General features: G+C 34.8%; 1 protein-coding gene across 4 annotated transcripts in view; it reads right to left on the reverse strand.

The window, feature by feature from the left end:
* The window catches only part of LOC136034008 (uncharacterized), a 71,875-nt gene that overhangs the window by 3,981 nt on the left and 53,336 nt on the right, over nucleotides 1-14,558 (reverse strand). For all 4 annotated transcript variants that reach the window (XM_065715056.1, XM_065715053.1, XM_065715055.1 and 1 more), the window contains exons 9-13: nucleotides 14,178-14,263; nucleotides 8,530-8,709; nucleotides 5,138-5,255; nucleotides 3,324-3,464; nucleotides 2,290-2,428 (exon numbers count right to left, since the gene is read on the reverse strand). In XM_065715056.1, the coding sequence (XP_065571128.1) occupies nucleotides 2,290-2,428; nucleotides 3,324-3,464; nucleotides 5,138-5,255; nucleotides 8,530-8,709; nucleotides 14,178-14,263 (664 nt within the window). The remainder of the gene's footprint in view (nucleotides 1-2,289; nucleotides 2,429-3,323; nucleotides 3,465-5,137; nucleotides 5,256-8,529; nucleotides 8,710-14,177; nucleotides 14,264-14,558) is intronic.

Here is a 14,558-nt window from a genome sequence, read left to right on the forward strand (position 1 = left end):
AGTAACTTTAGCATCTTGTATCCGCCGAGACTTGCATCCTTCAAAGCCATTCAAAAAGAGAGGGGGGAGGGCAGGCCGAGCAGCTGCGTCAAGTACCGTGGCTGGAGGAGGCGGCTGAGGGTTGTCCACTTAGATCAAAATTTTCCCTTTTATTCGAGTTTTACTGATTTAGAGTCGGGAATGCGCTGTGATTAATTTTGCCCCGGGCACCACCAATTCTAGGAAAGGTTGTGAATCCTCTAAGATCTACGCATATATTAATTCTAAAAAAGGACACTATCAAAGCCTAAAATATTCGTCAAAAGCAATTTTCTTCTAGTTCATCAAGGTTTAGATCCCTTTAAGGGTGGAGGGGGTCAAGAATAGTGATAGTAAAAAAATTTGGCAACTTAAGTTATATGCTTTTTTTATTTGACACAAGGTCATGTTTGAGAGATTTCAGCCTCTTTTCAAAACTGTCACACATTTTCTTTAATTAGAGCATTACAAAATTCTTGTCTGATAAATCCTTGCAATTGTTAATGTTCCCAAATAAGCATTTATGGTTTTTTTTTATTGTACTGGAAAGTTGTATTTTAATTTTTTGACTTTAATAAATAATATAAGTATATGTATATTAAACTGAAAAGCCACGGTCTTCTTTTCAGTTAAGTGTAAATTATGTTCTGGTTATGAGCAGGCATGGAGGTTGTCAGCCTTACCCATTTCAATTTCGCTTATTTTGAGTTTGACTCGGTTATTTATTGTAATTTCTGCTCGTTTTGGGTTTCATTTATTTAATAATGGTGATTTGTAATTACACTCGGAAGATTATTTGACTTTATTTTTGCTCACTTTTGTTTTGATGGAACTCTTTACTTTTCTTTGAAAAAATTGTTTTGTGGAAAGTTATTTTCAAATTAATTTCTTCGTTTTTAATTGACATAGTTTTTTTTCATGAAATTTAAATAATTTCATTTTAATCCTGACACAAATAGTATTGTTTAATTTAACTTCAGACCTCCTCAAGTTGACCTAAAAAATAAAACTTTGACACCAATCCCAAAGAATTCCATCTATGCTCTTTGACAAACTGGATACACTTATACTTTTTGATTTATTTACACTGTAACAGCGAAAATAGTAATAGTAGTAGCCCCGAAAGTTTCAACCTACTACCCCCAGTAGTTCTTGGTATATTACTGAGGTGTCCTATTGGCAACCATATACACAGTGCCTTTTGATTTATGGGGGAGGGGCTGGTTGCCCTCCAATTACTTCTGACTATTGAAAAGGGCACTAGAACTTCCGACTTCCAATCAAATGAGCCATATCCAAAGTTTATACAACCAACCGTTCCAAATAAACCTTATATGCGCCGGGAATAGCTTACAACTCTTGTACCTGGGGGTTGTGTCCACCCTGGACGTTTTGTTAAGTGCTCTTTGAACTATTGTGCACAAAATACCAATCTAACAATTTCAATCGGAAGCATTTAAGAAAAAGAGGGTATCAGAGGGGAGGGGTTAGTTGCCCTCCAACGCTTTTGGCTCTTAAAAGGGAATTAAAGCTTTATATTACCAATCAAATGAGGCTCCTTTAAAGTTTACATGACAACCTTTTCCGCAAAAACCTTATATCCCCCGGGGCATAACTTACTACCCTTTCCCCCAGACTCTGGGGGTTGTGCCAACATTAAAAGCTTTGTTATGGGATCTATGGACTATCTTTAAAAAATTGTTATCTAAAATTTTCTATCGGATGCGTTTGGAGAAAATCGGACGTGAGGGAGGGGGGAGGGCCAGTTGCCCTTCGATCGCTTTGACTCTTAAAAAGGTCACTAGAGCTTCTGATTTCCAATTCAATGAGCCATCCCGAAGTTTATACAACCATCCTTCCGTAAAAATCTTATAGGTCCCGGGGTTATATATCTTGCATAACTTACAACCTCTGCCCTGAGGGCTGTAGGGGGTTGTCATCCTTAAAGACATAACTACTGGACCTTTCAACTACGCTGAACAAAATGGCCGTCTTAAAATTCTGATTGAATGGGTTTGGGGAACTGATAGGCGTGAGAGGAGGACTGGATGCACCCCAACCACTTCTTACTATTATAATATCCACTAGCACTTTCAATTTCCAATCGAATGAGTCCCTTTCGAAGTTTTGACGACAACTCCTTTTACACAAAGCGCCATGGTCTGAAAAGAAAAATAATACGTTGTGCCTACATAACTCATTACTTAGGCAGCGATATGCTATCTATGATAAAACAACTATTGTCAGATTAAAACAAATTCATGTAAATACCTTGTCCATGGGTCAATACTAGGAGATGGAGCTGGTGTGGACTTAACAGGCTGGGACGAACTATAAGATGCAGGCCCGACGGATGAAAAACTATACGGTGCATAAGGACTGGACATGGAAGAAGGTATCCCATAAGAAGCTGAAAATAAAAAATAAAATAGGAATTATACCTGTATACAGGGTGGCGGACAGACTCTGCTTTATACTAGGTTTCTTATATATACAGATATGTATATATATAAAATGAGAAAACAAGCATATGGTGTGTACCCTAAAAATCGAGCTTCTAAGCCAATAAAAAAGTTACATTCAATTTGATTGGTTAGAATATTTGAGGCTTTAAGTAAATAAAAAAAAAAGAAGAAGACAAGTTCAACCTGATTGGTTAGAATATGCGGCTTTACGCCAATAAAAAGAAAGGAACGATAAGTTAAACCTGAATGGTTACAGAAAGTGAAGTTTTAAGCCAATGAAAAGAAGGATGAAATTTAGAGCTACAATTGTTTGCCAAGTGAGATGTACTAACCTAACATTAATTAATTTTCTATATAAACTCTCCATTGCAATGTAGTTTTTATTTTCTAGTACAAAACATAAGAAAATGGCATTACTATGCAAAATAAGTTGTTTCCAATTTGTTTCAATATAAATACAAAAAAGGCATTTGTCAATAATAATACCATAAACAAAGTATCTTTCAAAATCCAGGCTACATGAATTAATCAGAATATTGTTGCCAAAGATTGAAATAAAAGTAAAACTGAAAAACACAAAAAGACATAATTACAAAAAAGTGGGAAAAAGTTTTCTAGTAAGAAAAAATTTAAAAGAGCGACAGCTCTGAAACCTGAAGTTTCCTATGTGTCATAGCCATTTTCCTCTCTGGTTATTCTAACACTGAGGCTGCGAAGTGACTAAGAATACAACATAGAAAACTCCCATATAAACAGCAAGCGAATTGAAGCATTAATTTTCCCATAATTTCAAAGATGAAAATTATTTGTGTGTTTCTGCAATTAGCTTAAGATTGTTACCTGCAGCTTGAGTAGGAGGTGGCATATAGGACTGGTTCGGAGTGTCCACCAGTGGTTTTGGGGTTAAGCCAGAATACATTGTAGGTGCCACTGGCTGTACTGGAGCTTTAGCTGATGCACTTGATCCACTGCTACTTGTTGCTATAATAGAAAGGATTTTAGTCATTTTGTGAAATCATCGAAATACAAGCACTCGGGTAGCCAGGAACGTATCGAAGGGCGGGGGTACCGGGTTTTGCCTTACTCCCGAATTTTTCCTCAGACAAATAAACAAAAATGCAAAGTTTTTTTTATGCATTTTGTAAAGTTGTAAACGCCACCCTTCCTAAAAAAAAAAATCCCTTATCTTCATTTCTTTTTTAAATTCAATACCATTAGTAAACTAGTCTATTAGCGGTGATTATTTAACCTTTAAAAAACATCGTCAATCCATACAGTGAAAATCTAAAGACATTATATCTCAAAGAGAAAAAGAGAATTTAACTAGATCCACGTTGAATGGGCAACGTGAGGTGTTGCAGCAACCTTTGTTCGGCTTCGCCGAGAAAAGTGTTGCGAGAGCAACAATTTGGTTTCGTTTCCTCGCTTCGATTAAACGCTGAAGTTGATAATCTGCAAGGATCTTAAAATAAATGCTAGGTACATCAACTCCCAAAAGTAGCAAACCCCTCATCGCTGAAGTTGACTGTAGCCTAAAAGCCGATTATTACTTACAAGTTCCCTACATGTCTTACTATTGAAACCAAATTGGTTTTACCATCAAATACACCGGAAACAAATAATAGGTACACGAACTAGCAAAAGTTGCGAACCCCTTATTGCCGAAGATGATTATGAGCTAACAGCCGACTGTTGCTTAAAACTCCCCTATATGTCTCAAAATTGTTATCGGCCTATTTTTGGTTTCAATGTGTATCTTACTACTGAAGTTGTCAACCCCATTAAACTTACAAACTGATATATCTCATGAGGGAATTTTTCTACCAAAAAATGACAAATACTTCGATCAGATCGTCAAGAGCTATCGACTGCCGTCGAAAAAAAATCTATCTGTCTTAGCTAGAAAGGAGCAAAGGATAAACTCTAATTTCTTTAGCAATGAGAGAACTTTTAAAGTTTAAGAGGCACATCTCATACCATTTCTCTATCGCAATTCCCAAGTGCGAAAAACTAAATGATAAACTCAGCTAAAATCACAAAGAGAAATGGGTAGAAACACAAGCAAAAACCAACCTTTTTGGCCCCAGGCAAGAGTTCTACGAAGCTTTCCAAAATGCAAAGTTATATTAATCAATCCGGCCTAAGGTCCACACTTTCTGTAAAAACCACAGAGATTAGAACCTTGCCACCTTGCCTTAAATTAGTATTTAAGTTTCTAAAATCATTAGTTAGAAAGGAGCAAAGGATAAACTCTAATTTCTTCAGCAATGAGAGAACTTTTAAAGTTTAAGAGGCACATCTGATACCATTTCTCTATCGCAATTCCCAAGTGCAAAAAACCAAATGATAAACTCAGCTAAAATCACAAACAGAAATGGGTAGAAACACAAGCAAAAACCATCCTTTTTGCCCCAGGCAAGAGTTCTACGAAGCTTTCCAAGATGTAAAGTTATATTAATCAATCCGGCCTAAGGCCCACACGTTCCGTAAAAACCGCAGAGGTTAGAACCTTGCCACTTTCTAGGAATAATCTGAAATCAGGATGCTAGAAAAAAAAAAAACACGACAAAACCAAAGTGTTGCTCTCGCAACACAAAAAGAAAAAGAAAGAGATGAAAAAGAGAAGAAGAGAAAAGGGGAAATAAAAGGCTTACGTGAAGAATGTATAGCAAAGGCAATTCGCTTGGGATCCCCGACTGTTCGAGCACGCTGCTGATGATGATAGATCTCCCATGCCAATTTGACATGCATAGAATTCCATCTGCCTGTCTTCTATAAATAAACAGATAGATTAGATATAATGAATATGCAATACAAGTCAGCCCCTCATCCCTAATTAGCGTAATGGCTCGTCGTAATTATTGGATAGCGGAAATAAGAATCCTTAATAGTCTAATGTAGAAATGTAGGAAATCAGTCTTAAGTAGAGCCTCCTTCTCTTTTCTTAATCCTGTCTTATTCTTATGATTTTATTCTTATTTTTCCAATTCATATTCTGTTACTATTCTCTGGTTTTATTTTATGTTTCAATATCATATTCTATTTATTTTCTTATTCTATTCTACTGACCCTCGTTCTATTTTTTCTTTCTATTATTCATTTATTCTTTCTCCGTTCTTATTCCTATTTTTATCGTTTTATTCTTATTTTTCTGATTCTTATTCTGCTATTATTCTCTGGTCTTATTTTATGTTTCAACATAATATTCTATTCTATTTGTTTTCTCATTCTAATCTATTGACCCTCGTTCTATTTTTTTTCTTTTTATTATTCATTTATTCTTTTTCCGTTCTTATTCCTATTCTTATTTTTCCGGTTCTTATTCTGTTATTATCCTCTAGTCATATTTTACTTTTCAACGTAATATTCTATTCTATTTGTTTTCTCACTCTAATCTCCCATGCCAATTTGACATGCATAGAATTCCATCTGCCTGTCTTCTATAAATAAATAGATAGATTAGATATAATGAATATGCGATACAAGTCAGCCCCTCATACCTAATTAGTGTAATGGTTTGTCGTAATTATTGAATAGCGGAAATAAAGATCCTTAATAGTCTAATGTAGAAATGTAGAAGATAAGTCTTAAGTAGAACCTCCTTCTATTTTTCTTATTCATTTTTTCTTTCCCTTTTCTTAATCCTGTCTTATTCTTTTGATTTTATTCTTATTTTTCCAATTCATATTCTGTTACTATTCTCTGGTTTTATTTTATGTTTCAATATCATATTCTATTCTACTGACCCTCGTTCTATTTTTTCTTTTTATTATTCATTTATTCTTTTTCCGTTCTTATTCCTATTCTTATCACTTTATTCTTATTTTTCCGGTTCTTATTCTGTTATTATCCTCTGGTCTTATTTTATTTTTCAACATAATAATCTATTCTATTTGTTTTCTCATTCTAATCTATTGACACTCGCTCTATTTTTTCTTTTTCTTTTTCATTTATTCTTTTTCCATTCTTGTCCTATTCTTATCATTTAATTTTTTTTATAACCATTAAGAAATGGGCGTGGTCTCCTCTAATAGTCAAACTTCTATTTCGGAGGAAACTAATAAAGGAGAGGAAGGCGTAGTCTCCTCATATATGATTGAAGGCAGGGTAAAATCTCATCCAGTGAAGTCGGCTTTTTGAATTTGCTGATTAGTGGAACCACAGAAAGTCATTTCAGGATATGTGAAACTGTCTTTTTTTCAATTTCTGCAGATTCGACAATCAAATATTAAAAACCTACATAAAAAACAATCACAATATTTTATCTGTAATTCAACAGAAAGAGTTTATTTAATACAGTCCCGCATGGAAACAGCATAGAACAAAAGAATCAGCCATGGTTTAAGGAACTTTTTCTTCCTGAACTATGGCCTATGAATGCACCTTTCTTCGTGTTTTGACGTCCTCCAACAAAATATAACCCCCCTCTCCTAAAAGGTCATACCTGCGTGCAGCTATGGACCAGTACCTTATAATTACATATACAGAACGTTTCCATTTTGCACGTAAGATGCTGTAATTCTACACTACAAAGAAATACTTCAGAGTAAGACCCCCTCTCCTCTAGTGTCTACTCTGGCAATTTCTCGTGGTCTCCTAAGCTTAAAATATAATCCTGCGGCAGGAAGGGAGGTGGAAGGGGGTGTTTAAAGAATTAGCACTCTCCGCCCCCTCCCTCCATCGCAAAAAAAAAACGGTGCATATGCCTGGTTCATCTTTTCGTGATCTTAGCTTCAGTGGTATAGGCCTACCTACAGTAGAATATTTTCAAAAGCTAACTATTTGAAGGATTTTTCCATTCAAAAAAACGCCAATGCAAGTTTTAACGACAGAATTGAAAGCAAAAAATACGAGACTTTGGATTTTTTTTTTCTTTTTTTATGATAGACAGTTGCTGTTATCGTAATTTCTGATTACAATTAGCAAAACCTGATGAACAGCAAAGGGCCCCCAGCCACCGACCATTTCTGCCTGGGACTGGAGTCCTGAGTAAGTGGACAGAGGGAACAGATTGCATGCGTAGCCGGAATTTTGAATTTGCTGATTAATGTAGTCTTTTCGGTTTTCCTTGATTACCAATTCCAAAACGAAAAAGAATTCATTCAATTTTTAAATTTTGGAAATATTTTCTTTGTATTCAGATTTGGACCGGAAATAGGTGCAAGCCTCTATGAAGTCCCCGAATCTTTTTATGAAATACCTTTGAAGGCTTTTTAAGAAAATAAATGCCTTAGTACTTAGAATAAGAGTTCAACCTGAATCAGTAAATTAATATGCCGCCCAATTGTGTTTTAAAGATAATAGTTATTTTGGGGTGCAGGATTCACAACTGTTTATTCATGTTGACGCGTGTGCGTATTCCCGGTTGAAATTCGGCTGTGATAATTAAAATTGCGTCATGTGCCCATTTTTGTAACTTTCCAGTAGAGCCAAAAAATGTCAAAAAAATTGTCGGTGTGTTCGCTCTGAAGCATGAGGCCAATAGATGGAGATAAAGGGACTATCATTTTCTGAACCAATTTTTTAAGCGCTGTTCAGGAGTATAAATTAAATTTATTTAAATTAAATTAAATAAATTAAATTTAAATTTGAATTTCGAGCAAATTCAAAATTATTCCAATTTATGGCGTATGGATAAGTAGTCAAAACTATTCTGAGCGAATCTTAATATTAATATTTATGTTAATTAATATAAATATAGAAAATATATTATAAATAATATAAAAAAATTAATATTTGTTAGCACATATCTTTTCTTTCCCTGACGAAAATGGAAACGAATGCTGGATCCCCATGTTACACCTTCACAAGATAAACCTCTTCTGTCAAAAACTGGCCTTCTCTTTTTCTTATCTTAGTAACGGTACAAAATAGGAGAATAGACTGCATTATTCGATTCCTCATACTGCGTTTAACCACAACGCATATATAACTCATTTTCGACCAAAATTATCATAGTCAAATTGCACTTTCTCGTCTTGACAAAAAACAAATTTAGATTTCGATGGCCTTGGCAATTCGCCAAAGAAGAAGTATGCAAACTAACCTTGACAACAGCAGCTGTGGGATACGGATTAGGTCCACTTTGAGAAACCGAATTGAAAGAGGACATTTCGCGGCCCGGAGGGAAAAATGCTGGATATGGTGGAATGGGCTCAATACGACTGAAATTGGCACCAGGTGCTATCCTCGTCAGTGACTCTGCTCCTTCAGGCTTGGGAAAATGCTGGAAAGTTAAAGAATTTTGAATTGAAAATTAGTGCTAATTTCATTATTGAAATTTGTGCTAATTAAAAATAATAATAAGAAAAACATTATTTTTAAAAACACATTATTATAACAAAAAATAATAGTTAAATATACTATTAAATATTATCGAAATAGTATTTAATATTTAAAAAATATATAACAAAATAGTAATGAAAATAATTATAATAAGATAAAAAATAATAAACATAAAAAATATAATAATAATAGTAATAACACATTATTGAAATTAGTGCTAATTTCATCTGGTACAATCAATTGATGCTTGTATACATGAAAAGGGGGATAGCTACAGGAGAAGGAACTATTTGCAAGATAAAGTAGAAAAAAAACGTTGGAATTAAAAGAAGAGGATTTAAGTCCAGGAACGCAATTTTCAAGGTGCTTGGCCTCCTCAAAATCAGAGCAAAAAAAAAAAAAAAATCAAGTGAAATAAAATAGGATTCTGGAACATATTTTGAGATACCAGCTCTCTCGTTATACAAGCAAAGAAAAACCCCAAATACAAACAAAAGACATTTGGGTTATGGATTAAATATTTTTGACGTAACACTTTTTATTTCCCCAGAAAAAAAGAAAAAAATCCCTTCTGTAAAGTAGATTTTGCTATACATTCCATCCTTCTCGCCATTGTAGAAAGAAAAACCAATCCAATAACCACACAGTTTTAAATAAATAACCAACGTAGTGTGAACATTACAAATCTTCAGCCATTCGAAGAATTTTGTCTGCAAGAGGCAAATCCAGAATTTTGTTAAATTCGTCAATAAAAATTATTCATGAATGAAAACTGTCAACATACACTTTCAAAAGGGAATCCACCATTTCTTATTCGTATTCACATATGCCAAAGCTCATATCGACAAAAATGAATAATAAGGGCTAAATTATATTGTAATGATGTTCATACACGAGTCTTAATACTTGTATAGTTTATAGGCAATATTAAGATCATAACTATAACTTGCTTATGAACCAGAGACTCATTCAAAGAAGAGCTAGAATCTAGTTGATGAATGAGAGATAAGCGAGATTGAATAGTATGAAGCGAAACTTACAAACCATAGGGAACGTTTATCTAGTATATATATATATATATATATATATATATATATATATATATATATATATATATATATATATAAATATATATATATATATATATATATATATATATATATATATATATCATGAAAAGAGAAATCACCAATGCAGCAGCACAAACACAAACACAAAAAAAAAAAAAAAAAAAAAAAAAAAAACAGAAGGAGAAAAGGATATTGAAGTTTCAATGGGAGGGAGGATTACAAATGCTTCTTACACAAATGTACACGGCGGTTCTTAAAATGTTTCATTTGCCAAATTAAGGAGGTTCAATACCATAAATGTAATTTTGCGACTCTCAGTGTCGGCTGACAGTCTGAAAGACAAAAGACCCATAAGCAAGTTTTCCCGGGACCATAAGCTTCCGAGGCAATTTTGGTAAAAATTGATAAGTAATCTTAAATGCGTCAACAGTTCAAAAAGCTAACAAGGGGTTAGTTTAAAACAAAGGAAACCTACAAGCTCTTAGTAACTTTTAAGCAAAACGCTGTCTATTCAATGTAAATACAGCATAAATAATAATATGCATCCAGTGCCTGCAAAAGATTATCAATTTAGTTAGCAAAACCGGAAACTTCCAAAGCTAACAAATTATTCAATGATTCTTCTTTTGAGCTGTATTTTGATATACCATATTTTGATATACCAGCTCTATATATATATATATATATATATATATAGACAATTTGAGCCTTTTCTTGATGTCATAATGTCCAAATGGACCTTAAGTCAGAAGTAGTGCCTTTGTAAAATTACATTTTTTTATTGGACCTTCAATTTTTGTTTCGACTTATCTTTTGTTATTATGAAAGACATATCACCGAACCTGTGTTTCTTTAATTGTTCAGGTGGTGGAAAAAAACTTCCTTCTTTTGCCTCGGCTTGTCTTTTGTCATTATGAAAGACATATCGCCGAACCTTTGTTTCTTTTAATTGTTCAGGTGGTGGGACAAAACCTCCCTTTTTTGTCTAGGCTTGTCTTTTGTCATTATGAAAGACATGTCACCGAGCTTTTGTTTCTTTTAATTATTCAGGTGGTGGGACAAAACCCCCTTTTGTCATTATGAAAGACATACCGCCGAACCTTTGTTCCTTTAACTGTTCAGGTGGTGGGATAATACTTCTTTTTCTCACAAGGGTTTATCTAGTCCAGGTTTTGGTTTTCAAAGGTATGGTAGGCATTGTTTGGTTCATTTTATCTCGGCTTGTATTTCGTAATTGCGAAATATATCGTCGAAGCTATGTTTTTTTTTAACACAGGTATGGTAGGCATTGATGACCTTAACCATGTAGAAATCTCAAACCCAATCACCATCACTATCATTTTCAATTTTGACACGTTGTGATTTTCGCTGTCCAGGTTGATTTTCATTAACTCGCCACCATGTTTTGTGTCGCTTGTCTTCTAAGCATTTGTGTCTTGGCTTTTCATTTTTATTTTGCTCAGATCCTCGGTGTCGCATGTCTTCTAAATGCGCGAGTCTTTGCTCTTCATTTTCATTTTTGACACGCCAAAACTGTTCTTCTAACCGCGTATGTATTTAAATAGCGACGAAGACCACACTGCCTTTCCATATAAACAAAAGAAACAATGGGGAATTTTTTTTCCAAGACAGTGGAATTCAATACAGTGGATATTTTGGCTCTATGTCCTCAGATGTTGAATTTTGCCTCTATGTCTTCAGAATAACACCAGAAACATAATTTTATATATATATATATATATATATATATATATATATATATATATATATATATATATATATATATATATATATATATATATATAACAACTTGCATTAAAATGTGAAAATTAAAACTAAAGATGTTTTCAAACAAGAGCTAAGAGCTCATATGGCACTTGTGACGAGGCAAGAAGAGCTAAGAGCCAAGAGCTCATATGGTATGAGCTCTAACAAAATTCTACGAACCAATAGATTGATTTAAAAGGAAAATCAGAGGCTTAATGCCGGTCGGGATTTAAAATCAGAGCTCTGAGTCACGATGTCCTTCTAAATATCAAAATTCATTAAGATCCGATCACTCGTAAGTTATAAATACCTCATTTTTTCTAATTTTTCCTCTCCCTTTAGCCCCCCAGATGGTCGAATCTGGGAAAACGACTTTATCAAGTCAATTTGTGCAGCTCCCTCACACGCCTACCAATTTTCATCGTCTTAGCACGTCCAGAAGCACCATACTCGCCAAAACACTGAACCCCTCCCCCCAACTCCCCCAAAGAGAGCGAATCCAGTACGGTTACGGCAACCACGTATCTACGACATTTGCTTATTCTATCCACCAAGCTTCATCCCGATTCCTCCACTCTAAGCGTTTTCCAAGATTTCCGATTTCCCCTCCAACTCCCCCCAATGTCAACAGATCTGGTCGGGATTTGAATTAAGAGCTCTGAGACATGAATTTCTTCTAAATATCAAATTTCATTGAGATCCGGTCATCCGTTCTCAAGTTAAATATACCTCAATTTTTCTAATTCTTCCAAATTAACACACACACCTCCCCCCAGCTCCTCCAAAGAGAACGGATTCATTCCAATTATGAAAATCACGCATCTAGGATTTGTGCTTATTCTTCCCATCAAGTTTCATCCCGATCTCTCCACTATAAGCGTTTTCCAGGATTTGTGTTTCTCTCCTCCAACACCTTATGTCCCCGGATCCAATTCGAGTCGAAAATGGAGCATCTGAGACATAAGATCCTTCTATATATCAAGTTTCATTAAGATCCGATCATCTATTCGTAAGATAAAAATACCCCAATTTTCACGTTTTCTAAGAATTCCGGTTTCCCCCTCCAACTCCCCCCAATGTCACAGGATCTGGTCGGAATTTAAAATAAGCGCTTTAAAGCATAAAACCTTCTGAATATCGAATTTCATTAAGATCTGGTCACCCGTTCGTAAGCTACAAATACCTCATTTTTCCGAATTACCCCCCCCCCCCCAACTCCACCAAAGAGAGTGGATCCGGTCCGGTTATGTCAGTCACGTATCTTAGACTTGTTTTTATTCTTCCCATACAGTTTCATCCTGATCTCTCCGCTTTAAGTATTTTCTAAGATTTCCAGTTCCCCTCCAACTGCCTCCCCAATGACGCTGGATCCGGTTGAGATTTAAAATAAGAGATCTGAGTTACAAGGTTCTTCTAAATATGAAGTTTCATGAAGATTCGATCACTCCTTCGTAAGTTAAAAATACCTCATTTTTTCTAATTTTTCAGAATTAACCCCCCCCCATTGATCGGATCCGTTCCAATTATGTCAATCACGTATCTAAGAAATCTGCTTATTTTTCCCACCAGCTTGATCCCGATCCCTCCACTCTAAGCGTTTTCCATGATTTTAGGTCCCCCCAAACTCCCCCCAATGCCACCAGATCCGGTCGGGATTTAAAATAAGAGCTTTGAGACACGATATCCTTCTAAATATTAAATTTCATTGAGATCCGATCACCCGTTCTTATGTTAAAAATACCTTATTTTTTTATTTTTCAGAATTAACCCCCCCCCTAACTACCCCAAAGAGAGCAGATCCGTTCCGATAATGTCAATCATGTATCTAGGACTTGTGCTTATTTTTCCCACAAAGTTTCATCCCGATCCCTTCACTCGAAGTGTTTTCCAATATTTTAGGTTTCCCCCTCCCAAATCCCCCACCCCAATGTCATCAGATCCGGTCGGGATTTAAAATAAGAGCTCTGAGACACGATATCCTTCCAAACATCAAATTTCATTAAGATCTGATCAACGTTCGTAAGTTAAAAATACTTGATTTTTTTCTATTTTTTCCGAATTAACCGTTGGTACTTGGTATTAACTTGGTTAATACCAAGTGCCATAAGAACTTTTAAAAACAGTCCTAGCATCCTTATATCAACGAATTTCCACCAGGACTAGTCCTGGTTGAACTTCGTTGAAGTAAGGATGCTTCTTTGTCGCCACTAGTATTTCTCTTTACTCGAAAAACCTCAGGATAGTAAAATTTTCTCAATATATTTACAACGATAACTCACAGTTTCTTAAACTGTGTTTCATGACACTATATGCATCCAAAGACTTATTACAGAGGACATATTTCCCTGGAATCAAACTGGAATGACTTATCCATTGTGAAGTATCAAGAGATTTGATAGCCTGCAACGGTAGCATCAGTAAGAAACGAAAATTGGCCATTTCCCTGGTAAGGTGCCTTGAAGTGACCAATTACATGAAGCTTCAGCCTTACAAGAGAATCACGCATTTTTGGAGTTTGTAACTGAACTATATCTTAAATTAGAAAAAAAAACTAGAGTTTTTTTTCACTTACTGGCTGGGCCCCTAGGAAAAGACTGGATTCGGTCAAAGAAGATGGCGCTGACGGCTCCAAAGAGGACCTCAAATCTGAGTAGTCTCCTAAAAAAAGGAATTGAATACAAATTAAATAGAACTTAATAATCTTAAACAAATAAGATCAAACTACCAGATCCAGTCCCTAGCACCTACAGACATGGTTTAGGTTTTTGTTAAAGATCGAATATTTTTCAAAGTGCTAAAATTTAAGAAACATATTTGATCTTAATATAGTAGATGTTTTGAAAATTCATAACTTCTGTATGCCAACTAGCTTTTATGTGACATCAGTAGATATCACCATCGAGTTATGTATTTTATACTAAAATCAATTACTTAAAAAGACAAGTATGACTTA

Source organism: Artemia franciscana, chromosome 12 (assembly GCF_032884065.1).
Source record: "Artemia franciscana chromosome 12, ASM3288406v1, whole genome shotgun sequence".
NCBI classification, from domain to species: Eukaryota; Metazoa; Arthropoda; class Branchiopoda; order Anostraca; family Artemiidae; genus Artemia; species Artemia franciscana.